This window comes from Hippocampus zosterae, chromosome 6, assembly GCF_025434085.1.
Source record: "Hippocampus zosterae strain Florida chromosome 6, ASM2543408v3, whole genome shotgun sequence".
Lineage (NCBI taxonomy): Eukaryota > Metazoa > Chordata > Actinopteri > Syngnathiformes > Syngnathidae > Hippocampus > Hippocampus zosterae.
In genome coordinates this window covers 20331667-20358746 of record NC_067456.1, presented here as the reverse complement: position 1 = coordinate 20358746, position 27080 = coordinate 20331667, and the positions used below count along the sequence as shown (strand labels likewise).

Below are 27080 nucleotides of genomic sequence, written 5' to 3'. Positions count from 1 at the left end.
TTTTTTTTTAGTGCTGTGCAGTGAGTCTTTCCAAAAAGGTACTGTATGTGTCTGGGCTCAATCAAGCCACATCTGGCTTGCCGCTCATTTTTTGCGGCCCACTAAAGTAAGTCGATGTTGCCTTCCGTTGTCCTTTATTTTTTTTAAACGGCCGTGCGCTTCTTTTGTCAAATCTTTCCCTACAATATCCATCCATTCAGCAATTTTCTAATCCGTTCATCCTCACAAGGTCCCTGAACTGGTTTCCAGCCAATTGCAGTCACTTACGATTTCTTTATTTTCAACAGATATTACAAGCATTTTCTTCACCAAATTGCTTCTTTAACAGTCCTTGTATGAGTAAATATTTACCTACATGCTCCAATTTTTCATGACGTCTGAGTGCAAAATGTTTTAACAATATTTCTAACAATAATCTGCAGGGAAAATGGCGTATGATTAACAGGCTTGGGTGCCAATGCCTTTACTGTTTCTCACAGCTATAGTGGCCCTCTGTGGGAAACCCAAACTAATGTGCTACGACAGAATAGCTTCACTATAAGAGTGCGAGTCATAGACTGGCCTGCCTGCAGTCCAGACCTGTCTCCCATTGAAAACGCCATTGTGTGGCGTATTATGAAGACAATGGCGACTGTTGAACAACTGAAGTTCTACATAAGAGGTGCCAAACTCGTGACCCATGGGCCATTTGCAGCTCGCAGGATGTTCTTGTTCTTGATTTTACTGTTTGGTGCTTTCTACCGCCTTTATTACCGATTTGTCTTACAGTTTATTGTGCATGTTAAATCGCTCCATGTACAGCACTTTGTATGCAGCGATGGCTGTTTGAAAGTGCTCGATAAATACTGTTGACTTGACTTAATGATATTTTGTGGCCTCCTGCTTCACATCAAACTTTAATATTCGTGTGGCCCCCGTGTACTTTGCTTTTTAGTTGCCCTGTGGTTTAGTGTGTCTGTGTGTTTTTAATCACTCATGGGCTCCCATAGCACAGGCTCAACTTTTGGGAAAACGTAATTCTGAAGTGACGCCAAGTGGAAGGAAAACATATCCTGACACTCAATCCTAGTCATGTCTTTTTCAAAACCTACCGTAAAGAAACAAATTTGGGGATGAGAACAGCCAATTCCTAGAAAAACAGGAGATGGGATGTTGTTGTTGTTGTTGTTTTTTTTTTGCATAGGGGCACCCCACCATTATCTTCATTTCACAGAGAAAGTTGCAGTACTTTAGAAATCAGATGCCATGACTTAAGTAGACTTGCTGAGGCATATGCAAAGTAATTCAAGGGAGGACTGGGTCAGCAAACATGTTCATGTTCCGAACTGTTGATTGGATTAGTTGTGGAATGTCTGATATAGCCCAGACACACCCAGACACCATCTCAAGTGGCGACCTCACAAAAAGTCAGTTGAGTTTGAGACCCCTGTTGTCCATCAAGCAAGACTGGGAAAGAATTCCATCGACAAAGCTTCAACAATTCAATGTCTTCAGTTCCAAAATGTCGCTTGAGTGCTGTTATTAAGAAACAAGATGTCTCCCGCCACATTTTTGGGGAATGTGGTGTCGGCATCACATTCAAAATGAGTGAATATTTGAAAAAAAAAAAAAAAAAAAAAGATCATACGTTTGACCATTAAATTTCTCTTCTTTGTAGTGCAATCAACAGAATATGTCATCATTGTCCTGTGTTCTGATTTATTTACGTTTGATGCAAGCTAACTTCATTGTAATTGGGGCTTGTGTTTGGGGTTATTTCTCATATCAAATTTGGAACTGATGAGAAAGATCTGGTTCACTCATCCTGGGAAAAGCGTATTGAGTCAGTCAGACTAACTTTGGAGCTCTTAATTTTCCCAGCGTTACTTTCAGTTCCCCTGTGATTTCAGGTTAGAGGAGTCAGGGCCTACTTGTGTTTGAAATGTTCCCCGGGGGGCTCAAGTACTATTAAACATTTACCACAGAGACTACCGGGGTCCTTGTCCTCGGTTTCTATTCGGAGGGGTTGCTCATATGGGTATGTTGCAACAGTTCAAAATGAGGAGAACATTTCTGCTTATTCCTATCTTCACCATTCTGAGCTATTATAGAGTACACACGCTCTTAGTGGATCAAGACATTTAATAAAAGTACTGTAAAATGCAAAATGATTCAACCTCAATAAATCATGATCTATATTTATCCTCCGAATATCAATACATGATAAACGTTGAGACACTCTGCAACCTTTCACAATTCTTTGTTATGTGCCATTTACGCACAATGTTTCCACCTGGGTTCAGTCATGAAATAGTGTGCATACTGTACATATTGTGAAACAACGACTACAGCCTCGCCCGTGCTTTCATTGCAACTCCCTGCTGAGTTCAACTATTCATTGTCAAAAGGGGAACCCGCCAAGCAAGCAAGATTTGCCCTCTCATCTTCCAACACTGACACCTGCTGGCGGGTTTTTCAGACTGCACCTAATCTGATGACACTGTAATCATAATATTTGAAATATCCATCCATTTTCTGATCTGCTCATCCTCAGGAGGGTCGCGGGCGTACTGTAGCCTGTCCCAGCTGTCTTTGGGCAGTAGGCGGGGTATATCCTGAACTGGTTGCCAACCAATAGCAGGGCGCAGGAGGAAACCGGAGTTCCCGGAGAAACCGCACGCAGGCACAGGGAGAACATAATTAAATACATATTGTACATGTAAAGGAAGAATTTGAACCCTGAAGCTCAGAACTCTGAGGCAGATGCGTCCAAACTCGGTCCTCAAGGGCTGATGTCCTGCCTGTTTTCCAGCTCTCCCTGCCGAAACACACCTGTTCAAAGGATCAGATCATCAGCAAGCTCTGAAGAAGCAAGATAACAAATCTGGTCATTTGAATCAGGTGTGTTTCAATAAGTCCACTGTGCTGAAAATGTTCACTGCACACCAAATTAAACAACAATCAAAAATATGATCGGTAATTTGAACAATTTTAGCCCATAAAATTTGTTAACGCAGTGGTCCGCAACCTTTTTTATATCATGGACCAGTTGAGACAAGTATATGCTGTTCATGGACCGCCAAGCATATTTTTTTTTCCATTGCTTTTTCGCTTTTTCGTAGCTGAGCAAAAAGTACTTATTGGGCACACCGTCGGGCACAACTCCGGTCCTCTGGATACGGATAGAGCCTTTTCCTTTGCCGATGCTTAAGCGTCCTTGGGTGTCTTGACTGACTTTAAATCAATCTTTTATTATTATTATTACGAAAGAAAAACTGCGAGAGAAACTCAAGTTAAGATGCACATTTCCTTATTCTCTCACATTATAAGTGAGCACTTGGAGAGGCTTATCATTATGTTATTTTCAGAGGTTGAAGTGGGCAAGAGTGGAGATGTCCACATACGTTTTGCAGATGACGAAGGGGCGTTTCCAAATGCAACAAATTATTTTTAGATGGTTCCAAAATGGTTTGATGATATCAAGATGACCCTGTCCCTCTGCGTAAAGTAGAACGTGTGAATATCAGGGTCAAGGTCAAGGTCATCTTTATTGTCAAATATGCTTTATGTATTACATGCTGCATAGATGCTGTGCGTTAAACACACAGCTAAGACAAGATAACAGCTAATGTAATGTAATGTGAACAGTATAAACAGTATAGACAATATAAACAACATCAAAAATGGCACGTGAGTATGTTGTCGGATAATATGTGATCCGCGATTGGCTGGTGACCACTCCAGGTTGTACCCACGTAACAATTGACATTAGACTCTGTGTTGTGTATCAAAATAATGACGACAGACACAAAAATTGCTTGTTTTGGCTGGAGTTTAACTCACTCGGATGACCTGACTAAATCCACTCCCCCACCCAAAAATTCTCCCATCAAATGTCGCGATCTAAAGTGCCACTGCACAAATGAAAAGACGCATGCAATGTATTCAAATACCTAAGCTTGTACATGAAAACAAACGACAAACGTTTTTCTGCTTTAAAGTCCCTTACCTTCCAAATGTACAGCAACAGAAAAAGGGAACGATCAAAGGCACCGAAACAACTTCAAAAGGGCAGTGTCACATTCATTGCTGAAGGAGGCGAACCCACAACCAACAAAAGTAATGTTCCATTTCATTGGGAGGATGAATTAAAGGAACACGTCCGGCAATTACCATTCAACGGATTTTGTGACATTATTATACTAAAATAATATTTCAAACAAAGTATCTTGTAGGGTTTAACTGACCCTGTTAACACACACACACACACACACACACACACACACACACACACACACACACACACACACACACACACACACACACACACACACACACACACACACACAGGCACACATCAAATAAATAAATATATGGTCACTCATTGGCCCTTAAGATAACAGAACAGAATGATGAACATTTATACCGGAGATGTAAATGTATGAGCTTCCTAAACTGAAAAAAAAACAATGTTGAGTTGAATTTACTCAATTTCATTTTGTCAAGTGGTTCCATACAAAATAGAATTTTTTCAAGTAGATGTGTCGAGCAAGAGCGATTTGCCAAACATCTGGCAAGAATTCTACAGTAGTCCACAGACAAGGTGAGGCGCCTTATCACCGACACACAGAATAATCTAAAACAAATTCTGTATAGCAATTTCGTACTGTACATGTACAACAGAATGTTCTACATGTGAATAACACTGCACAGGGCGGTCTGGATCTGACCCATCCACCGTTGCAACATGAAGAAATGCCATAGATGGTCAGAATCAGGGGACTCATCAAGAGAGGACGCCTCACCGACCCGTGAGCTTGTCTGCTCATCATTCCAGTCATTGGCACACAAAAGGGAATCAGCAAAAGGGGCGCAGCAAGTTGTGGCGGAACACTGGAGCTGAGTAACTTCCCCCATGCTCGGTAGCCCCCCTGTGGTGCAAGATTGACAGCCTGTCTGAACTCTTTCAGGCAGTTTGGGACCAGACCAACGTGCGATGAAACTGAGCAACTCAAGATACTGCTCACAATCGGGGTCTGAGGAGTTGGAGGAGATGATCTCCCGGGACTTTTCAACAGACTTCAAAGTATTGATTCCATGACATGACTTCCAATGACGAGCTCATCTCACTGCCCCCAAAACAAGAAAAGTCGGCTCTCTGAATTTGGACCCAAACATTTCGATGTGTAAGAATAAGATTTGTTAACTGCGTTGAACTTTTTTTGTTCAGACTTCTGCAGCAGGCCATTATATACGGCCCTTTTTAGAGCCCGCAGCGCCTTTCTATGTGTATCAAATCCATGGAGACCGACCGCAGAGTTGCCCCCTTTTCATACGCTTAACAAGATCTGGATTTTACAGGATGCAAGGGTGTGTGTGTGTGTGTTTGCCATGTCTGCATCTCATTCATACAGTGTCCCCCATGCGAGCTGACTCTTTGTGTAGAGCACAAAAACGATTTAACAGCCTCCATTGTTGACCTCTGCATGTTGGTTACTCGTTGGTCCGTCTGGCATCAAAACATGCGGCTGGAACCTGACAAGAACTCAAGAGAACGACGGAGGAAAAACAAGCTTTGTATCAGAAGGGGAAATGTTTGTCACTGTCCTGTTTGGAGGTTTGAAATCTTCTTTAACACTGGTCACATTATTAGCCGACTTGTGTGTAGTTGTGTGAATGTTTTATTGAAGAACCTGTACATGTTTTCAAAATAATGCTTGAAAGCTGATTTCCTGTCCTGATGTGCGTGTCAATTATAAGAATTCTTTTTCTTGATAGAAAGCAGAATGGAAATGTTTAACATCAACTGCAAACTGATACACTTTGTCCACAATTTGAAGGAGCGCTGTGGAGTGGACTTGAAAGGTATTCACGAAGGCTCGTAACACAGCCCGAGTCTATGAGTCATTAGTAAACACGCATTAACTCACTTTATATCCTTTTAGGCCTTAACAATGACTACAAGTTACATATATCCACAAACATATATCATATATCCAATACAGTACAGAAGGAAAACATACAAAGTTTGTACTTTTGAGTTGATATGTTTGTGAGTTTATTCTGTTTTTAGAAAACGTCACATGACATTAGCAATATGAAATGTGAAAAGTAACAACATAAAAGAAAAATACTTTTTAAATGAAAAAAAAAAAAAAGAAAATTACGTCACAGCTTCCATCCAACAATAGGTGGATTTGGAAACTATGTGTCCGAACAAGATACTGTTGTATCTTACAGACTGCGTGGACCTAATGAACCGCAACGGGACAGTAGTGAATTTAGAAACCAAGGAGCTCAGTGTGGATCTGGCCAGCAGCTTGCTGGCAGAGAGACAGCACTATGTCCTCCTCCAAGTTTGCCGTGAGTCCTCCTCCTCCTCCTCTTCCTCTCTGAAGAGAGACAAAATCACATCAGAATCATGCACCATATGTGGCGGCTTAAGTTGAGATAGATGTCACACACCAACAAAGTGATGACATGAAGTGATTTTACGAGGAGCTGTTTATCCTATTTTGCCCTGCACGTACAGTGTAGCTATGAAATATAATTGAAATAGAAGAAACATCCCTGCAGCTAAAATCATAAAACAGATTGTTAAATGATTCCCATTTTTCAAATTCTGAAGAAAACTGAGGCTTCTTATCTTCTCCCTTCATTGGTTTTGGAAGATGTAACAAGATACTATGTAACAATTAAAATGGACATGTATTTTGTCTCTAGGAAATGATAACGGAGGCCAAAAGTATGTTTCCCTCTTACACAATGTCAGCCACAGCCATCCAGAATTAAAAGGTGATTTTTGCCTAGCAAGTGATCCCAATTTTTCTTTTAAATCCTCCCGACACTGGATTTATAAACGATTCATCTGCAGAGCTCCTGAGGAAAGTGTGCAACCCTGGCCAAGAGAGAGACAAGAATTTCACCTCTGCGCGGCGAAGACACACACGCAGGAAGGGTCCTGCTAGCCAGAGCTGGAACAAAAATGCCTGTCAACAATGAGCACCGCCAACATTCATTCAGCATCTGTTCGTCCTTCCATTCATTTCTAAGCGCTTGTCCTACTCAGCGGTCATGCATGACTTGGGGCCTAGCATAACCAACAAGAGGGCAGGTACATACTCTCTGATTGCCATTCAAGCGCAAAGCACATAAAAACAACCATTCACAGTAACATTCACACCTGTGCTCTTGTTGCATCGCCCTGCTTAGTCCGGCTATCGATTGTTCAAGGGGGAAAAACAAACAAAAAAAAACTAACAAGTACGACTTTTACTTGCTGTGGGTTTGCGCAAAATATGCCAAACCCCGTGACTTCACGTCTATGCTGTAGCTTTAATTCAAGACCGAGTAAATATAGTAATAAATATGTACGACACTCTACTGCAGGTGTGTCAAAAACATGGCCCGCGGGACGGAACCAGCCCCCAAGGAAGTTTGATCAGGCCCGCGGGATAATTTAAAAGTGAAAAATGTATTCAAGACACGGAATGAATATTTTTCATAAAATGCCCTTCATGGATTATCCACTAGGGGGCACACTGGTTTGATCAGAGTCGAAGACAACATTGTTTTGATCAGAGAAGAAAACAGTAGTCTCTAGACAGACCCAACACATAATACAGTATCAATGCGCTAATGCCTCTTTATACCAAAACAAAGGAAAGACATGATATTTTGGTTATTTATAAACTGAGGCTCAGAGGGGATGGAGCCTTTTCTGTTGCTGGTCCCTCTCTCTGGAATGACCTCCCACTGAACATTCGGCAAGCCACCTCGCTGCCCATCTTCAAAGCCCTCCTCAAAACTCACTTGTATTCTTTGGCATTCGACTCAGCATGACTTAGATTTGTTCTTGGTTTTACTGTTTGCTGCTTTCTACCGCCTTTATTACAGATTTGTCTTACTGTTTATTGTGCATGTTAAATTGCTTCATGTACAGCACTCTGTATGCAGCGATGGCTGTTTGAAAGTGCTCCATAAATACACTTGACTTGACTTGACTTATTTAGAACAACGTATGGTATAATGTTAATGGTCCGGCCCACTTGACATCTACCAAGTCCGTATGTGGCCCACAATGTGAAATGAGTCTGACACCCCTGCTCTACTGGTACAATAATAAATAACACGAGGAAGGTTGAAGTAGTTCAGCTTTAACCACAGTATTTGAGTTGCACCCTAATCTCTCGTTCTTTTTCTATCATCCATTTTTGACTCCGCTTCCCTTTGTTAGACTCAATGGCTGAGCTAGCGAGAGTCTATCCCCGGTTGACTTTGGGCCACAAGCCGGGTAACATCGTTGGCTGGTCACCAGCTAATTGCAGGGCCTATATGATACATCGAGTTTGGCTGGTCCTGCAACTCCAATCTTCACAAATGGCGTTGATGGCAACGAATGAGCTCTGGTTGGATCAGGAACTTCCGCTCCTAACTGCGGAAAAGTGTAAATAGTAAATCCTTATTGAGGATGCCGTCTGCTAAACTAGTGATACATCACACATTAGTTACCATGATTTCTTCTTCTTTTTGTCTTTTTTTTTTTTACATTTCTACTTTATTTTGGCAATTAACAAATGCTTTTGTTGCATTACCGTCACCTTCTTTAGCAAGAAAGCAGTGAATGCAGTCCACACTGTCACCACTTTATTCATTCTCATACTGTTCCTTTCAAAATGGCCGCTTTTGAGAAGCCCAACACAACCAGTCACTAAGGTTGCCACCTTTCAGATCTGGAAATAGTCCCCACGGTGTCGCGGAAAAATGAGAGGGAATGGGAAATGGGAGGGTTGAAATGCATTGAATCCCAGAATTTTTTTTTTATATATATGAAAAAACTAATGCTATGATTTGAATGACATTGTTTAACACGTCATAATAGCCTCCGGGCCATATGGGTCACTTTGTTGAGAGTGAGAGTCAGGAAGGAGAAGTCAAAAAGCCTTGAGAGACGTACTTACAGTTTAAAGTGCTTTATTAGCAATGAACATGTTTTTTTTAAAGGCTGGAGTTACATGAACCTTAGCCTAGACTATAGGCTTTTAAAAAGTGCAGTAAATTAACCAAATATTTGTACTTGAACACATTTAATAATTATGTAACACTGAATAGCCTGAACTTGAGCATATAGACCTGGCCTACTGCGTTGTGTACATATAAAGTGCTGTAAATTAAACAAAGCCTCTCTGGGGGAGACTTCTACCGAAAGAGGACAATACTTCAATTAAATAGCCTATACAAATGCTGTAAATGTAACAACTGGGGACACCTTTCCTGTCAGAGGAAGAAAAAAATGAAACACTTGTAAACTTGTGTGTATGCATGGTCAAGGCGGAAGGGACTGAACTCGGGTGAACTTGAGCATACTGTATGACATGCATATACTGTCAAGTGTTGTGACAGCTGTAACAAAGCCTATCTGGGGACACTTTTATTATTATAACGATAACTATAATAAAATTAAACATTTGTATGAACCCAAATGAAAAGATGGGGGAAAAAAATGGGAAAAAGTGCAAAACAATCCTCTTCCTCAATCCCTTCATGTGCTCTTTGATGCCAGATCAGGGGTAAAGACTGAACAGGTTTTTATTCATTATTGTTGAATTCATTGTTCACCTTTGTGATCAATTCATACGAAATTCATACAATTGGAACTGTTACAATGAGAACAACACAAAAAACAGAGTTTTTTAATTGAGATTTTTTTCAAATGCTACTCTGCTGGCCATTAAGAAAGTCATGAATAACTAGCCAAAAACGTTTCTATATTTTCCAAGTTTAGAGCAGGCTGTGCCAAATTATGAATCTCCTATCTAGAGTCCTACACTGAGACAGCTTTGCATTTATTCGAAAAATACATGCCTTTGTGTTTATAAAATGTATTAAATGTTAACTTTAACCCGATAATCTTTTGTTTTCAGTGCAAGGAAAAGAAAGTAGACTGTGTTCCTCTCTGTCTTTGTGATTGTATTATCCCTTCGCTGTGAGACAAAGCAAGATGTCTAGATCAGTGGTTCTTAACCTTGTTCGAGGTACCGAACCAAACCAGTTCACATGCTAATTCACCGAACCGTTCATTCGTGAAAAATAAAACAGTATGTTTTTTTTGTTGTTTTTTTTTTACAAATTCAAGACATTAAAAAACACATTAAAACCAGAAAAAAAGTAAATAAAATTTCAAGACCGAAGTAGTTTTTTTTTAATTTAATTGTATGGTGGTTAGCACGTCGGCTTCACAGTGCAGAGGTACCGGGTTCGATTCCAGCTCCGGCCTCCCTGTGTGGAGTTTGCATGTTCTCCCCGGGCCTGCGTGGGTTTTCTCCGGGTGCTCCGGTTTCCTCCCACATTCCAAAAATATGCATGGCAGGCTGATTGAACACTCTAAATTGTCCCTAGGTGTGAGTGTGAGCATGGATGGTTGTTCGTCTCTGTGTGCCCTGCGATTGGCTGGCAACCGATTCAGGGTGTCCCCACCTACTGCCCGGAGACGGCTGGGATGGGCTCCAGCACCCCCTGCGACCCTAGTGAGGATCAAGCGGTACGGAAGATGAATGAATGAATGAATGCATGCATGAATGAATGAATGAATGAATGAATGAATGAATGAATGAATGAATGAATGAATGAATGAATGAATGAATGAATGAATGAATGAATGAATGAATGAACGAACGAACGAATGAATGTATGGTAGAGGCTCCGTCAAACCCCTGAAACCGATTCACCCAACCCCCTAGGGTTCGATCGAACACAGGTTAAGAACCACTGGTCTAGATGTAAGGACCGTTCGTTTATATAAGATGACCTTGCCGAAGGGGAACTCAGCAGTCACTTCTTGCAGCCGTCTGGTGTATTTGAAGTCTCCTCGGATGCAAGTTTTTATTAAATTGGAACATTCTCAAAAGTGCTTTTCTTGTCTTTTGTGTAGGAAAGGGTTAACATTTTTCTCCCCTTGGCAGCATCCGGGTAAAATGATCTGTTATACAAAGGGAAGATGAGTCATTTTGCGACTCGGGCATTCAAAGCAGGATATTTGATTCAGTTTGTTTCTGTTTGGTCTTCTGAATGTTTGCAATTTCTGTCCAAACACAACATGTGAGCTTGAGCTGAAGTATTTTGATTGCAGAACTTTCAGAAATCATATCAAAAATGTGAATAGTTGTTCATGTTGAAATTTTGGAATTTATTTCAATCATCTGATTGTGACTGCACATGAAAAAAGGTCAATTTTTTCAGTTAATCAGCAACTTTAGCAAACAGCACTGAGAGGAGGCGTGTCGTTGTGACGCAGCGCTGACAATGATACATAAACACGAACAAAAGTTTTGGCTGTGCTGAATCCAGAAAAACCAAGAGGATCTGCAAAAATGTCTGCAGGCCAATTGGAATCGCTTGAGAGAACTTTGGAAACTTTCATTCCCAAATCTGAGCTGAAAGAGGTCAAACGCCTCTTATTTGGCAGGGAGACCGCGTGAGTTGAAATAGTTTGTTGCTCTCGTTTGCTTCGTTCACATTCTTTTGCCTCGTCTGTTTGTGGTCAGTTATTTAACCGGAGGAGCGAAGTGGACTTTGATCAGTTTGTTCTGCGGTGTGATCTTAACCCTTTTGCACTCGACGAAACCGACAAACATGAAAGGTCAGAGTGTATTTGTATAGGCAAGCTTAGATGTAAGCAATACGACCGACGTATATTTCAGTCAGGGTTAAAAAGCAAAGTTGTCTTTCATCCTTGTCAAAGAAATACTTTAATTTTAAAACATTAATAATGAAACGTGCATACGTTCTGAGCTCATATCAACACAAGCCCTGCAATTTTGCAGTTTGTGCTATTGATAACGAACTGCACTATGTGACATTAGAATAGCGAATTTCCAACGGGGAATGTCATTTATAGGATCCTGGACATCCCAGCGGGTGCCCTGGAGGCTGCACGGCAAGGTGACTTTGAGCTGAAAGGCTTCAGCTTTGAGGCAGCTGAAGAACAGCTGAGGCTGCCCAGAAGGATTCGAGTGGGACTTATTCAGCACCACATTGTTCTGCCCACGGAAGCGCCCGTCTTGGAACAGGTCAGCGAGCAGATGGGAAGAACCAGAACACACATTTCAAGTTATTAACACAATACTGGTCCTTGCCAACAGATCAATGCGATGCACAACCGTGTTGGTCAAATAGTGGAAGCTGCGGCCATGTGTGGCGTGAACATTATCTGCTTTCAGGAAACGTGGAGTAAGTGGAAACCATGATTGTTGTGCAAAGAATTTGAAAGATGAACAAACATTTCTGACATGCTGAATGCAGCCATGCCGTTTGCTTTCTGCACCCGTGAGAAAGAGCCATGGACGGAATTTGCAGAATCTGCTGAGAATGGAAATACAACTCGCTTCTGCCAGGAGGTGATCCAACAGCTGTCATACACATGGGGACAAACGTATTGGGACTTCTGATTTGATTCACAAATCAGTCAGAAAGCGATGCTATTAGACCTGCATGGTTCCTCCGAATCATAATTCAACCCTCCAATCAAACTTGAACAGTGACTGTGAGGCAGATGCTCGATGAACAAAAACTCCCACATATTCACATACTCCAATGATCTGTTCTATTACTTTTTCCATACAACGTAAGAGGAAGATGTGATTTGGTTTTGTTGATGGGCAAAAATGCTGGAGGCCATTTAGGATCACGCATGTGCTAATCATATATTGTCTACCACAGGTGTCGAACTCAAGGCCCCGGGGCCAGACCTGGCCCACCACCTCATTTTATGTGGCCCGCGAAAGCAGATCATATGTGTCCATTTCCATGATAATTTCCAAAATCTGTCCCGAAATGTCAAATTGTCATGTGTCATAAATAACATTGAGATTTAGCAATAATTTTCTGACCCCGTTTACACTCCCTCGAACGATAAGCGAACAAACAACAAACAAATAATTGATTGATTTCAAAACTAGTAATCTATCAATTTGTTGTGTACAAGTAATATTATGTGATTATTAAACATTAATTCGGCCCTCCAAGGGAAGACATAACTCCAAAGTGGCCCGCAACTAAAGTGAGTTTGACACCCTGATATACACCGTATTGCAAAAAAAAAAAAAAAAAACCTTTTAAATAAGCACGAAAAGATGACCGTACTTGTTTTTCATTGAACCAATGCACAGGTGCATAATAGTACTGTATCAAATACACTTAGTTCACTCTGCTTTGTTAAAGTACCGGAAGACCTCTGCCATCCTAACAACAGCTGCTTGTCCAAGTCACCATTCGCCTTACCAGTGGTGTTAAATGGTATTATTACAGGACACAGACTTTATTAGCGCTGTGCGATACCTGAGATTTTGGTATTGATCGATACGAAGTAAATACTGGTGTCAGTATCGCTAATATCGATATCGACAAGTAGTTTTTGGTGAATAAATGATGGGATTTTATATCATTTGTCCTATTAAATAACATTTTATGTGAATTAAACTTTCTTTTTGGATTCTACATTTTGTTGTAATATAATATCCTCAATGGAAATATACCTGGACTCTTGTTTAAAGTCGCACATGTAGTAGTAGTAGTAGTAGTAATCTTCAAATTTGTGGTCCCGGTTTCCCTTCTGTACACAAAGAAACGTCGGCCACTGAATTCCGTTCTGGTCGCACTGAAGAACTTAAGCACTGTCTTGGTCTCCTTTTCGTTGGCCTCCCTGCGGGTCAGAGAGCACGCAAGAGGAAAACTTGCGCACTCTGCTGGCAGATAGTGTACTTACATGTAACTATCACGTTTTGTACTACAGTATGTACCTTGTGCTACGATAATACCTCGTGGGTAGTTGGAAAACTCAAGCAAAGCATATGATGCTTATTGTAAAATGTATTATTCACTGTAAAAATAAATATTGGAAAATAACTATTGTGAAGAATAAATAAAAACAAGCAATATCCTTTTCCAAAACGAATCTTTTTTTAAATTAGATTATCATCTGATTTCATATATATTTTTTAATTCATACAAGAAAAGTGCATCAAACAGCAAATGTGCTACCTCATATTCTCAATACCATCAACATTTAAGAAAAGATACAGTAGTTAATTCTTTTGAAAGTGCATACAAAAAATACAAATAGGATTCAGTTTGAACTTGTAATAACCTGAAATAAAATGCGACAAACCCACATTAAACTGAACCACGCTTCTTATTGAAGCTTCTTCCGGCTCAGGTCGCAGTTTCAAAATGCAAAATAACTGGGTTTATTTCCGCCATCCTTCTTTCTCTCACGCTTGCTGCTCTTGTCCTTCTGTGTTGATATTACCGTTGGTGACGCCGATCGCTGTCATTGGCGGCAAGTGTGTCTCGTTTACTTGAGCATGTGCTTAAAAGGCAGCACGCGAGAAACTCATATGAAACCAAAACTAAAAGGATCAATTCCAGTGGTTTAGTTTCGATATGATGCCAATGTTCACTTTGGTGTCGATTCTATTAACACTTGGATCCATCTGCACAACCCAAGATATCGGTAACGCCTCATGCATCTTAAATGAACTGTCAACAGTTCTTGTGAAGACTAGCGCAACATGCTGTGTTCGTGCCTTAATTTGAAATGTTTCATGACCGATATAATCTCTAAGCAAACTTGGAACACAGGCTTTCCTTTAAATTAGATCAACATATTATGTGCTTCCTATTTTACCTGAAAAGCATGATTTCCTGCTTTTTACTATCAATGCACACTCTTTTTCTCTGATGGGGAAATACCCAGTGTAAGCACTATTAAGTAATGTCTGCCATCTAATGGTGAACTGTGTTACTACAACTCAAAATATCTGATGGTAACATTTGCCCATCCCTGCAAAATGCACAAGCATAATAAATGATACTGTGATATTCTCCCACCAGTTGGCGCAAAAATACAACATGGTTATCGTGTCTCCAATTTTGGAGCGGGACGAGCTGCACAACACTCTGTGGAACACAGCGGTGGTGATATCCAACTCTGGAAAAGTACTGGGGAAGAGCAGGAAGAACCATATCCCCAGAATTGGAGACTTTAACGAGGTCAGCATGTTTGTTCTTTTGGATTCCTTGGCTCCTTCTAGATTTTGGCTTTTTTTCTTTGCTCCCAGTCTACATATTATATGGAAGGTGACACTGGCCACACCGTGTTCCAAACACAATTTGGGAAGATAGCTATCAATATCTGCTACGGGCGCCACCATCCCCTGAACTGGTTCATGTACAGTATGAATGGTGCTGAGATCATCTTTAACCCTTCTGCTACAGTTGGTGCCCTAAGGTAAGTGCTGGTGGACAGCTTGACTTAAGAAGAGGGTATAATATAGATTTATATTATGTGATTAATATATCAAAATAATTCAGCAAGTATTTTAATCATCTTTTCAAATACTTTCATGCAAGGGTGTTGCGCTCAGAGATTGTGGGTGGGTGAATTGGTGAATGGATGCATGCATAAATTGGCTGCTGATACTACTATGCGATATGTCATCATTGTCTTCTAATATGACATAATATTCATTGTCTAGTGAGCCCATGTGGCCTATTGAGGCCAGGAATGCAGCCATAGCAAACCACTGCTTTACCTGCGCAATCAATCGAGTTGGGACGGTAAGTCAGAGTCACCTATGAACTTTTGACTTGTATTTGATGATTTATTTCATAATTTTGTTTGTAATTACGACGTGATCAATAACAAACCTTTTGGTTCACGCAGGAGCATTTCAAAAGCGAATTTACATCTGGTGATGGACAAAAAGGTAGGAACTTAACGGAATGTCAATGCATTTTTTGTTGACATTACTTTCTCAGAATTAAAAAAACCAGGGTCGCACATTCAGTCTGACATAAAAAAAAACGTTTTGGCACAGCCTTCGTTAGATGTTTTATTTTTCTATTTGTCTAAGCAACAGCATGTGTGAATCATAAAGTGAATCAGCCTCGGTCAGGTGTAGGGAACTCCGTTTCCTCGAGAACCATAGATAGCCTGCCTGTTTTAGAGCTCTCCCTAATCCACTACAACTGATTCAATTGATCATGACATGTTTCAGACACCTACAAAGCTTGCTTAGGAGCTGATCGTTTCAATCATGTGCATTGGCGTAGGGAGGGATCTCAAACAGGAAGGATATGGCTCTCCAGGAACTGTGGCCTCGGTGATTCTAATAACCACCAGAAAAGTGGGAGGTACCAATCAAGCTGGAGGCCACACCCAGTGCAGCAAGAGGCCATCTACAAGATACAAAATACAGGGTGTTCCAAAAGTCTTGGGCACATTTGAAGTACCCATATCTCCTTAACGATGAATGTTAGCAAGATAAAAGTTGTAAGTACCATTTTAAAGCTAATTATATTAATTTTTTTGTAAGGCTATTGATGTTTTTATTTCTTTTCAGACCCATTATGTCATGTTTGCGAGGTGGTGGTGGTGGACCCCAAAAAGCAGGCAAGAGGGAGGAGCAGGGTGTATTTGACAAATTGTATTAAAAGTTACACAGAAACTAAATCCAGAACGAACAAAGTCATGAAAACAAAAATAATCCAAAGCATCAAACAAAACCGTGACTGCAGCAAAAACAATCAATAACCGAAACAAGACTGGAACAAACATGACAGTAGTCAAGAGCAAACAATGACCCAACACTGAGTGGTCGGGCTGGGAGTCCTTTTAAAGCACTAATTACCGGTACCTAATGACCAACAGGTGTGCAGCTGCAGGGGGAGCCCTACAGTGCCACCTGTTGGTCCCAAACCGAATCATGACACATTAATGGCGTTCACTCAACCAGAAAAGACGTTTAATGTGCTTGAATTTGCAAACACTGAATCATGGACTGTTGTTCAACATGCATTTCGCAGAAAATTCGTAAAGGAGCCACCAGAGAGGAAGTGTAAAGTGAGATCCGTTAAATTCATAACGGATGGGTGCTTATGCCCAGCTAAAAGAACGGGATGCCCCTAACTTCAGAACATGTGATTGAACAAGTTCGAACTGCTTTCCAGGGGAGCCCCCGTAAATCGATCAGAAGAGCCAGTTGGGAACAGACCATGCGATTTCTTTTTGTGGGGATTTGTGAAAAGATTGGTCTATGTGCCCCCTATTCTAAGAGACGTAGACGAGCTGAAGGCAATGCTGGGACGCGTTTGGCAAGAATTTGACTATCGGCTTGATGTGTGTCGTGTGACCAATGGTGTTCACATTGAACATCTTTGAACATTCCATGTAAAAATTGAGATTACAAGCTTTCTGAATTTACCAGATGCGTTTTTATATCCTTAACAGTTTCCGAGATATTCAATGTCAAAATGTGCACTGGTTAGCATGTTGGCCTCACAGTGCTGCGGTGCAGGGTTCGATTTCCGCCTTCCTGTGTGGTGTTTGCATGTTCTCTGCGTGCCTATGTGGTTTTTCTCCGTTTACTATGGTTGCCCCCCACATTCCAACAACCTGCTTGGCAGATGAATGGAACATTCTAAATGTCTGAAGGTGTGAGTGTGATTGCAAATGGTTGTTTGTCTATGCGTGCCCTGCGATTGAATGGCAACCAATTCTGGGTGTACCCCACCTACTGCCCGAAGACAGCTGGGATAGGCTATAGCACTCCCGTGACCCTTGTGAGGGTAAGTGGATCAGAAAATGGATGGATGGGTGTGCTTAATTTTGTGGTCAATCGGCGTGTAGAATGAGTACCGGTATGTATAATCTGAAACTACAACTTGAATGTTTGTGCGTAATAAAGAGTCTAAACGGACTAAAGGAGAAACAGAGGCGGTTCCAAACATAGTGTTGACTATTATGCACATGAGGTAATTGTTAACTCTTTCAGGGACAGTCGTGATTGATCCAGGTTTTAATGGGTATGTTGGTGAAGAAGACAGAGGTGATGACTAAGTTTGGTATCCAGGAAAGAAACTTTGAGGGAGTGGATGGTTGTGGCTAAGGCAGTGTTTCCCCAATAGTGGGGCGCCCCCAGGCAACGCTCCGTCAAGGAGGGCGTGTTTGACCTCGGGGTTTTTAAGTCCTAAAATAACGTGCAGTTGCACCTCCACAAGTTAGGGGGCAGTGGCGCTCTCATTGGCGGAGTTTGCGCAGGGAGCATTCTAAAGGAGGAAATATGACTTTTATTACATATGTAGTACTTGGCTTCAATGTGACTGCGGTGGCAGACGAGGTAAGATCGGTGGAGCCTACTTTGTCTAAAAATGTTAGTTGCGGACAGCATGAAGCTAAATAAAGTAAAGCAACACTTAAAGACATTACACCCCAATAACGCTGATAAGCTGCTTGAGTTTTTTTTCCAGTGAAAACGTGCCGAATATTGCCAACAATCATGCCGCTTTGTGACTGCTACTTCAGTAAACTAAAATAGAGGTCCCAACGACACATTGAGCAAGAGCCGAGAGTTGCTGTGTCCTGCTTCAAACCTTTCTTCAAAAAGCTGTGCATTGCAAAACGTGCTCATTGTAGGTACCCATTAATCCAGACATCATCTTTGATTAAAAAAAAACAAACACAAAAGCAGAAAAGACTTGTGTATATATTTTTCTTTTGCTGGTTAATTTTTTTTTTAATATTGTTCTCCTGAGATAATGTTGGTGATTAGTTTGAATGAATTATTAGTTATTGATTTTTTTCATTACTCGTATGGTTTGACATGGTCAGTAAAAAAATATTTACAGTTAAATTAAGGATTTAATGTAATTTTTGAATTTCAGACGCACTTTAAATCTTTTCTGTTCCAGTTACTAAAGCTATTCTTTGTTGTAAGCTGGTTCCATTTTCTTTTTTATTCTCTGATACGTTAGTAAGGATACAGTGTTTATGCAAAGGTGTTCTTTTACAATTTTATAGACAAATTATACTATTTATAGTCGTGCGGGGGGAGGCGAGATGTTTTCCTCTTCCTAGGGGGGCATGACAGAAAAGAATTGTAAACCACTGGGCTAAGGTGAGATGGGAAGATGTGTGGGTTTTGGTGAACAGGTAAGGCGCGGCCTTGGTAGACAGGAGAAGACTGGAGCAATACAGTTAGTTCATCAGAGAAAGAGGAAGGAGAGTACTTGATGTGGCTTCTGGTAGGAACGGGATGGAGATGGAGACGGGGAGCCGAAGAACATACAAGGAAAGAATTTACTGAAGAAGAGGTGGGACTCAAGAGGACTGAGGAGAGCAGACAAGAATACAAGAAGATGCAACATAGAGCAAAGTTGGAGGTGGCAAAGGCCAACCAAGAGACACATGCCAGGTTGGAATGTAAAAGAGAGAAAAATCTTTACAGCTTGATGAGACAGAGAGAAATGGAATGGATGTGCATTAGGTTAGTGTGATTCCGGATTAAGATGGAAGCGTGTTGATTGGTGCCGGTCGTGTGTTGGATCAATAGAAAGAATACTTTGAGGAGTTGATGCATGAGTAAAATGAAAGCAAAGCACAGGCAGTTGTGATGGACCAAGAAGTAGCAGTGATTAGGAAGGGCGAAGTGAGGAACACTAAAAACAATGAAAAACTGATAGCCAGTTTGCCTTGAAGACACACCTCTGTGCAGGTGCGGAAGCATCTCGGAAAGGTCGCTGTGGACTTTTTGATCAAGGTGTTCAACAGAATTCTAGAGAGTCAGAAGATAGCAGAGCAATGGAGGAAAAGTATGCTAGTGCCCATTTTGAAGAACAAAGGCGATGAACCGAGTTCTGGGAGCGATAGAGGAATCAAACTGAAGAGCCACACAATGATGTTATGGGAAAGCGTAGTGGGGGACTGAAGTATTTGTGAGAAACACTATGGTTTAATGCCTCTGATGAGGTCCACGGTTGCATTATTTGCCGTGAGAGTTTTGACGGAGAAGTACAGTGAAGGTCAGAAGATAGACGTTGATGGAAATGAAAGATGCAGTGGCGACACCGAACGGAACAAGCCAAAAGGAAAAGATGATGAAATGCATTGTTTTGGCACATTGGCATAGCAGATTTCTAATGACGAATGAAAAGCATGCTGATTTTGACTTTAGTCTCGTGGTAGCAAATTGTATGCCTTTGTTGTGACGTACACTGTCATGTCAAAATAAATAGGCTGCAATCATAGCATCTATACGCTTTTGGGGGTGTCTGCAGCTCATCATGACTTTGGACACTTCTATGGATCCAGTTATGTGGCTGGACCCGATGGAAGCCGCACACCGGGGCTTTCGAGAACTCGCGATGGACTACTGGTAGTAGAACTAGACCTCAACCTGAACCGCCAAATCAGTGACAGATGGAGTTTCAAGGTAAACTGCAAGTGGATTGCTTCATACATACCGGTAGCTTCTTATTGTGGAGACATTGCTGTTTTGGTTTCCTAACACAAGGTGGAATAGATTTATTGAAATATGTTAATACGTTTATTGTAAACCAGGTCCAAGTCTAGTTCCACTGTGGACCTATCCTCTGGAATGAACATTTTTTGACCTTTGATTCTTTTTTTTTTTTTTCTGTAGATGACTGGGCGTTACCCTGAGTATGCTGAGGCTCTTACCAAGGCAGTCAGACATGACTTCCAGCCGCAAATAGTGAAGGAATAAATCAAAGCAAAAAATTATCCCTCACAGAGGAAGTTCTCAACTGGTTTCAACAACAACATTGCTCCACGGATTTTGAAGCGGATATTCTTCAGTGTGCTAACGTCAGAAAACTTTTTAGGGCACTTTTTGGGCTACGCGGATTTTCCCATCAATTTATGTCGAGGCCAGACTACATGAATGGAGCCCGATTTTGAGCCGACAGATATATCGCAGCAAAACTTAAGTGTCTCATAGCCCATTTTCAGTTGTCTTGACACATTGTAGCCCATACAGTGCGACATACTTAATGAATGGTCGTCTGAGATGTTTCGCGACCATGATGACGAAAATCTGGCACGTCAGAATTTTTGCATGTTTTGCTACATAGCGTGACATGTCCTACGTCTTCCTTTGAGTCTTTGATTTGTTCTTCAGCTTTGACCAATAGGAAGACAGTGCCCTCCTACTTATAACGAGAGACAAAAAAGTGTTTAAAATTTCACTTGAACGGAAGAGGAAATATTGGAAAGTATACATACTCTAGCACAACTCATGCTACATTTGCTAAGTGAAAAGCTAGTCGCATATTTGCAAACATGGTGTCATAAAACAAATTCCTTTCCTCAATTTTTTTTTACTGCCCACCTCCATACCCTCCAAGAACGGCCCCATGGTCTCTTCGATTTTCCAACACAAATGTGACTCACATATTTTCAGTTGAGAATTACAATGTCTTTTCACAAAGAGTAAGTAATCCAAATACACAGGAAGGCTTGTAGAGTGAAACTGTGAATGACTTCTTAAATCAGTGGTCACAAGAAGAGGAGATTTCTGATTAAATGTTTACTTGAAACAACAGAAATGTGTGTGATACGTGTAGTGCAACGACCTTTCAAACAAAATGGCAAACTGTTCAGTCACATCAACAATGAACACAACAGTCAGTGTGACACTTGGTTCGCTCGTGATCAAAATGTGCTCCGTCTGTTCGGTTGCCACAAAGCTTATCTAAAGAGAAAACCCGAACAGCACAGGTGAGTTCATGATCTTCAAGCATGTTCTTTAGGCGGCTTCTGCTTTGGAATATTTCATGGAATCCAACTTCCCTTGAGGCGGAATAAAATCTGAGATTGGTTCATAATATACACTCAAAGGAAACCTAATTGGGTGCACCTGAATTTTCTCACACGAGCCCATTCATCTATCTATGCATTCTTGACATTTGACATACGCGCAATGGCAAATACTCCCATTACATTGCTAATCGTAAATACATGCTCAGTGTGATTTTATCATAAAGTGTTACCCTTTCATGGAAACAAAATATTGGAATTACCATTTCTATGATACTGTTTTACACCTGCACTGCAACTACAATATTTAACAATAAACATATTGTTAAATGAATATACCTTTGACAGCATCCATCGGCTTATTATTGTTTTAAGGCAGATTTTCATTACCTGAGAATTTCAAAGACCAACCAGTTTCCCTGTTCCAATTATCGTAAGCAAAATGTGACACAAAGCTGTGTTAGCAGGACTTAAAATAGTAGTGTTGACATGAAAAACACACATCTATGAATTAAAGTAACCTTGACATCCTAAAACCTGAATAACGTGTTCACCACTTCCCATAGACCTAAACTAAGCAAGGTCAGTATGACAATTCATCTGTTGTCTTGGAATACTCCTGTCAAGTTCAAGAAAAGCAAGACAGTCAAAAATCCTTACTGTATATTCATAGTAAAATGATCTGCTCATCTCAAAAAACAAAAAAAAAAAAAGCACAATTAAAAAAATAAATAAACCAGCATCACCTATTGAGTTCATTCCTTATACAGGCTCAGTGGTGTTGGTTGTAAAAGAGGAAATACGGTCGTTGAAGTCTTTTTCACGTTTAATGACGGCTGGACTCATTCGCGCCACTGGTGGTGGCGAGATGGAGGTAAAGCAGGACTTGCTCACCAAGTTCACCATGTGCATGAGGTGGCGTGAAATCCATATCAGCTGGCTTTAAAGATAAAGAGGATGTCCTCATCTGTCCCGTAGCTCCGACGAGCCTCCTCAAAGTTACGGACAGTGGTGCAGCAGACGCCTATATTCGCACACACACCCACACAAAATGTCAGCTTTACACCACGGCTGCTCTAAATCAACACAGCAAATGGTTTTAATTGGTTATCACCAATATCATGTTTATTTTTTGGAAAACGTTTCTACACATGTAGACACACTTAAATTGAAACATTCAGATGTTAGAATAGAATTTGTGTTCCTGTCCATGAAATCAGACGGTATTTACTGCATTACTCACGGTCAGAATATGCAGGGTTGTTGTACAAGATGCAGCCAGTAGTCCTGTTGAAGCCGCGGAGCACAACAAAATGCCCCTGATACTCTGGCTTCCTGCAGAAACACTTTTGGCCCACAGGGAGGAAGCAGCAGTATTTGACGGACGCAGAGCAAAGTTCACACGTGAGGATGACAGCATTGATGAGCACGATGGCAACATGGTTCTCTTCGAGATGAGACTCGATTTCCTGAATGGTCACAGAGCTGTGGGAAGAAGAGTACAAAACGACTCGTGATTTGTGGGATAAGCTACAAGGTGACATCATCCATCTGTTTTCTAAAATGCTTGTTGTGATTAGGTTTGGTGGTGAGCTGGAGCCTATCCTCGCTGGCTTTGGGCGGGAGGCGGAGTACGCTAATACCTGCAACTGGTTGCCAATCAATTATAGGGCACAAAGAGACAAGCAACTATTTACATGCACATTCACATCTGCAACAATGCAATATGCAAGCCGGAGTACTGTGAGAAAAAAAAAACAACTTCAAGCAAGGTGAGAACAACATGCAATCTCAAAAAATAACACTACGCTTGGCCAAAACATCGGTTTGTATTTGTATGTCGAAATAAAGTACGTACCATTTTTTCACAACCACGCCTTTGCTCTCTGCTTTAAGGAAAAGTTCATTAACTCGATCTTCCTCGGTATCAAAATGTTTCCTATAAAAGGACTGCAATGCAGAGCACAAACAATACAAAGCCAGATGGAAGTGAGAATCTTGATTGAATTGGATCGAATCATTGTCTGAAGAAAGATACCTGATTCCTAAAGCCCTTATCAACTCCCAGCGTCTGTGTGCAAAAGCAATGCTTGATTCCTAGATGGCCCATGAGGTAGGCCAGGTCAATCGTCCACACGCTCTCAGTCATTTTCAGTTCCCAGCATGCTTTCTGAAACTGCTCATCACTGATGGGGTGCAAGTACCTGCCAGGCCAGAAATACACGAGCTCGATTGGAATCAATTGTCGTATCCAATGGGTTTTGTGGGGTGGGGGGGTCCTACAGTAATGCAAGCAGTGGCTTTCCGTCAGGGCCAGAAAGACCTTCTCTGCTGGCCTAAACATTCTCAGAAAAGTAAATTTAATAAATTTACTTTTCTGGTAAATTTATAAATTAAATTAAATTTAATAAATTTACTTTTCTGAGAAAAACAAATTTGTTATTTTATTTTCACAAATATGTCAACAAAATTATTCTCTGTATTCTTTACGTCATGTTATTTCCACTTAGTCGAGTGGAACTCGATAAATAACTTATTTATTCTGGTAGAGTTTTAACCAATCATATTTCAGATAGCTTGTGTTGCCAGCTAAACTAAACTTGCTCGGGGCCTTCAGATTCAACAGAGCAGGCCCCTGCGCGCTGTAAATGAACGGGCACAGTCAGCTTGCAATAGCCAATCAGATCACGAGTCTGCGTACCAGGGCCAGCAAGAAGGGTTTAGTCGACACTGGATATGCGCGTTCGGTGATTGGATTAGCGCTTGCTAGAGGGAGCTGTTGCTGCATTTTGACCCAAAATGCCCGAAGGAGAAGACGTTGATCTGGTTGCGGGACTACTTTCCACACAATTTTCAAGACGGACCTTCCACTGGATTTACCAATTTAAGTTGTTTTACCAAGGCAGCAAGGAAACATCAGAGCACGGCTGGGCACTTACAAGCTACGGTGCGTTTAAAAACGTTTACGACACTCGCGTAGATCTGCAGCTTAACAGGCACTACATTGGTGAGTAAATGAATTTTATTTTACATTTCTTCTTATGTATTTCGTTAGTATGAATGGTCACGAAATAAAAACAAAAACAAAGATACAAAAATGTATCAAATAAATCAGCTCACTTCGTTCACTAAAATTCGTTCAATCTCAGCTGCTCAACGTTTGCAGTTATTTGCTGTTGTATAACCTATTCTCAAAATGCAAATGATCTGTTAATTCTATTTTCAAGGAATAGTTTGTTTTGTTATTGTGTGGTTGGTGTCTTATATGAAACTGCGACATTGCACAATTTATTGGACAGACTTGTTTATGATAACACAGCGTAATTTGGGTGGCATTTTATTTAGTATTTTTAAAATATTTTTATTTTTGACAATATCTGTAAATTTAGTTTCCTGCTTTTAATTGTGAATACATACTTGATGGTTTTAAATGCTTCTGAAATTAAGTGCTGCCTGACGAGCCTATCTTGTGTTGAATGTCACTGAAGGCCTAAGGTTGAAATGCATGGCCCGCCACTGAATGCAAGGTATAATCTTGCCATCCTTCTGAATTGGAATTATTAATGGTGGTAATGCTTTACCTATTCCAATCGCATATATTTGTGCTTCAGGATGCTGCATTTTATCCATTCTGTCTACTCCAAAAAAGCAACCTGGTGCTATTTTAAATGAATCGTAAACCCGATGAAATCAGTCGACACATTGAGTATGTGCTGTATCTTTCCTCTATGCACTATAACCTGAATTTTAGTAATATGTGGAGTTGTTTTTCTTTTAGGAACAAAAGTTCAACAGAGGCATGTCGTAGAAGTGCATAACACAAAGGTTTTAGTAGGTAATGTATCACATTTTCATATTTGGCTATAAAACAATTGTAGAAAACATTGAGTAGAAAGTATGCAAAATGAATGTGATCATTTGTAAACTGTTGTCTTGAAATTGTAATAATGATCATGGAAAAGTAATGTAACACGTTCCATTTCAGAGACAGTAATATTGCTTTGTAATTTAATGCCATTTAATTTACTTTCAAAAGCCAGGAATTAATAATATATATGGCATTTTTATAAGTAAATTGTCAGTATGTGTAATCAGCTCTTATTTTATGAATCTATTCTGCAAATATAACCTTGCTGCATATCTTTGTGTTGCACACCACCAAGATCTGATGTGTCTGATTTAATCAGTAGTTACAATTTCTAGGCCCAAGGATTCGTTTAGATGAAGCTAAACCTTCGACTTCGTTTCCACTTTCGCAGGAAATAATATGCACAATGATGCCATCTAATGCTTACTTGAGTACCATCCTGGAGCAAGCTAAACCACAGTCCCAGTGATAGAGCTGCTGAATGACAGGTACATCCAGTAGGACGATATCATCTGGGAAAAACAAAAGTGTCACAATTCTTGAATTCAATGGTAAAGTGGTGGTAGTCGTCGTTGGACAACTACCGGTACGTTGGGTTGTTGACATCAGTTGATGTCACTCACCTGTCATTCTGCTGTCGTCTTTCTCGAAGGAAAATATGCCGACAGCTTTCCCAATTCAAAATGTGTTGTTTACACCTCTAGCGTTTATTGAAACGCTAGAGGCATTTCTCATTCTCGATTTTTCGTCGAAAAAAATAATTCAGTTTACAATTAGCTGCCAGGCTAGCAGTAAGGTATAAAATGTGGTCGCGAAAATACTGTCTTTTCAGTCACCAAGCCTTATTTACGGACTCGCGATAACATTAAACACGAAAACAAATATATGTGACGAACGTCTGTAAAACAAAACAAATTAGGAACGACAGGTTCTGAAATTTAGAGGTTGTCTTCGACTCGCCGTAGCTCTTCTTCTTCTACGGTCAACTTGTGGGGGATTAGAACGACGATTTAGCACATACTGTCATCTAGCGAATATTAATCGAGAATATTTATTTTTATTGTGCGTCAACTAGTTGGAATTTTTTTCCCCTTATATGCGGCGATGTTTTGGGGTAAAACTTTAATTGTTAAACTCATACCGGCCAGTCGAGGTTCACCACATATTTAGGGGATGTCTTCAGTCAGGAAGACGGCTAACTTTCCTTATACAGTACTTCATGTTCAGCTACAAGTCAGTGACTAAATTTAGTTAAGCCAGTCAGTATTAAACTTCTATATTTTATTGGTTGTGAGTGCGTAGGTTTAGTTGTGGGAGAAAAAACATCTAAACTGTCGCAAAACTATGAATTATTATCTTGGCTTGATTTACTCACAAATGTACTCAGTCTTGCAGTCAAAATTGTGGCCTGTTTATGAACGGCAACAGATAAATACACGGGTTTACTCTCTGCTTTCTAAAGGAAGAGCACGTAATGTCATGCAGGCACATCACTGACATAGGTAGGTTAACAAATACATAGTTCTAACACAAATTCCTGGAAAAAATGAAGTGAAATTGGATATATTCCAGTGGAACCCCTGCTAATGTCTCACACCACACCAGTGTTCCACTGTACCT

General features: G+C 40.6%; 3 protein-coding genes and 1 long non-coding RNA gene across 4 annotated transcripts; 2 read left to right on the top strand and 2 right to left on the bottom strand.

Moving 5' to 3' along the window:
* Window positions 1-102: 102 nt before the first annotated feature.
* Window positions 103-963, bottom strand: LOC127602534 (uncharacterized). Its single transcript, XR_007962818.1, has 2 exons — window positions 854-963; window positions 103-694 (listed from the first exon to the last, which is right to left on the bottom strand). It is a non-coding gene; the product is annotated as an uncharacterized LOC127602534 (long non-coding RNA).
* Window positions 964-4845: 3882 nt separating this feature from the next.
* LOC127602533 (uncharacterized protein C22orf15) lies at window positions 4846-9800 on the top strand. The gene is made up of 5 exons (XM_052068716.1): window positions 4846-5596; window positions 5758-5844; window positions 6220-6342; window positions 6703-6774; window positions 6854-9800. Exons 1-5 carry the CDS (start codon window positions 5572-5574, stop codon window positions 6979-6981), a joined length of 435 nt encoding a protein of 144 aa, XP_051924676.1. The 5' UTR covers window positions 4846-5571; the 3' UTR covers window positions 6982-9800.
* Window positions 9801-11284: 1484 nt separating this feature from the next.
* upb1 (ureidopropionase, beta) lies at window positions 11285-21146 on the top strand. Its single transcript, XM_052068713.1, has 10 exons — window positions 11285-11452; window positions 11876-12047; window positions 12120-12207; window positions 12280-12374; window positions 14869-15027; window positions 15096-15265; window positions 15513-15594; window positions 15701-15743; window positions 20092-20246; window positions 20457-21146. Exons 1-10 carry the CDS (start codon window positions 11349-11351, stop codon window positions 20538-20540), a joined length of 1152 nt encoding a protein of 383 aa, XP_051924673.1. The 5' UTR covers window positions 11285-11348; the 3' UTR covers window positions 20541-21146.
* A 408-nt stretch (window positions 21147-21554) lies between these two features.
* gucd1 (guanylyl cyclase domain containing 1) lies at window positions 21555-26521 on the bottom strand. Its single transcript, XM_052068715.1, has 6 exons — window positions 26084-26521; window positions 25888-25972; window positions 23631-23796; window positions 23451-23542; window positions 22836-23077; window positions 21555-22616 (listed from the first exon to the last, which is right to left on the bottom strand). Exons 1-6 carry the CDS (start codon window positions 26088-26090, stop codon window positions 22525-22527), a joined length of 684 nt encoding a protein of 227 aa, XP_051924675.1. The 5' UTR covers window positions 26091-26521; the 3' UTR covers window positions 21555-22524.
* Between the last annotated feature and the right edge of the window lie 559 nt (window positions 26522-27080).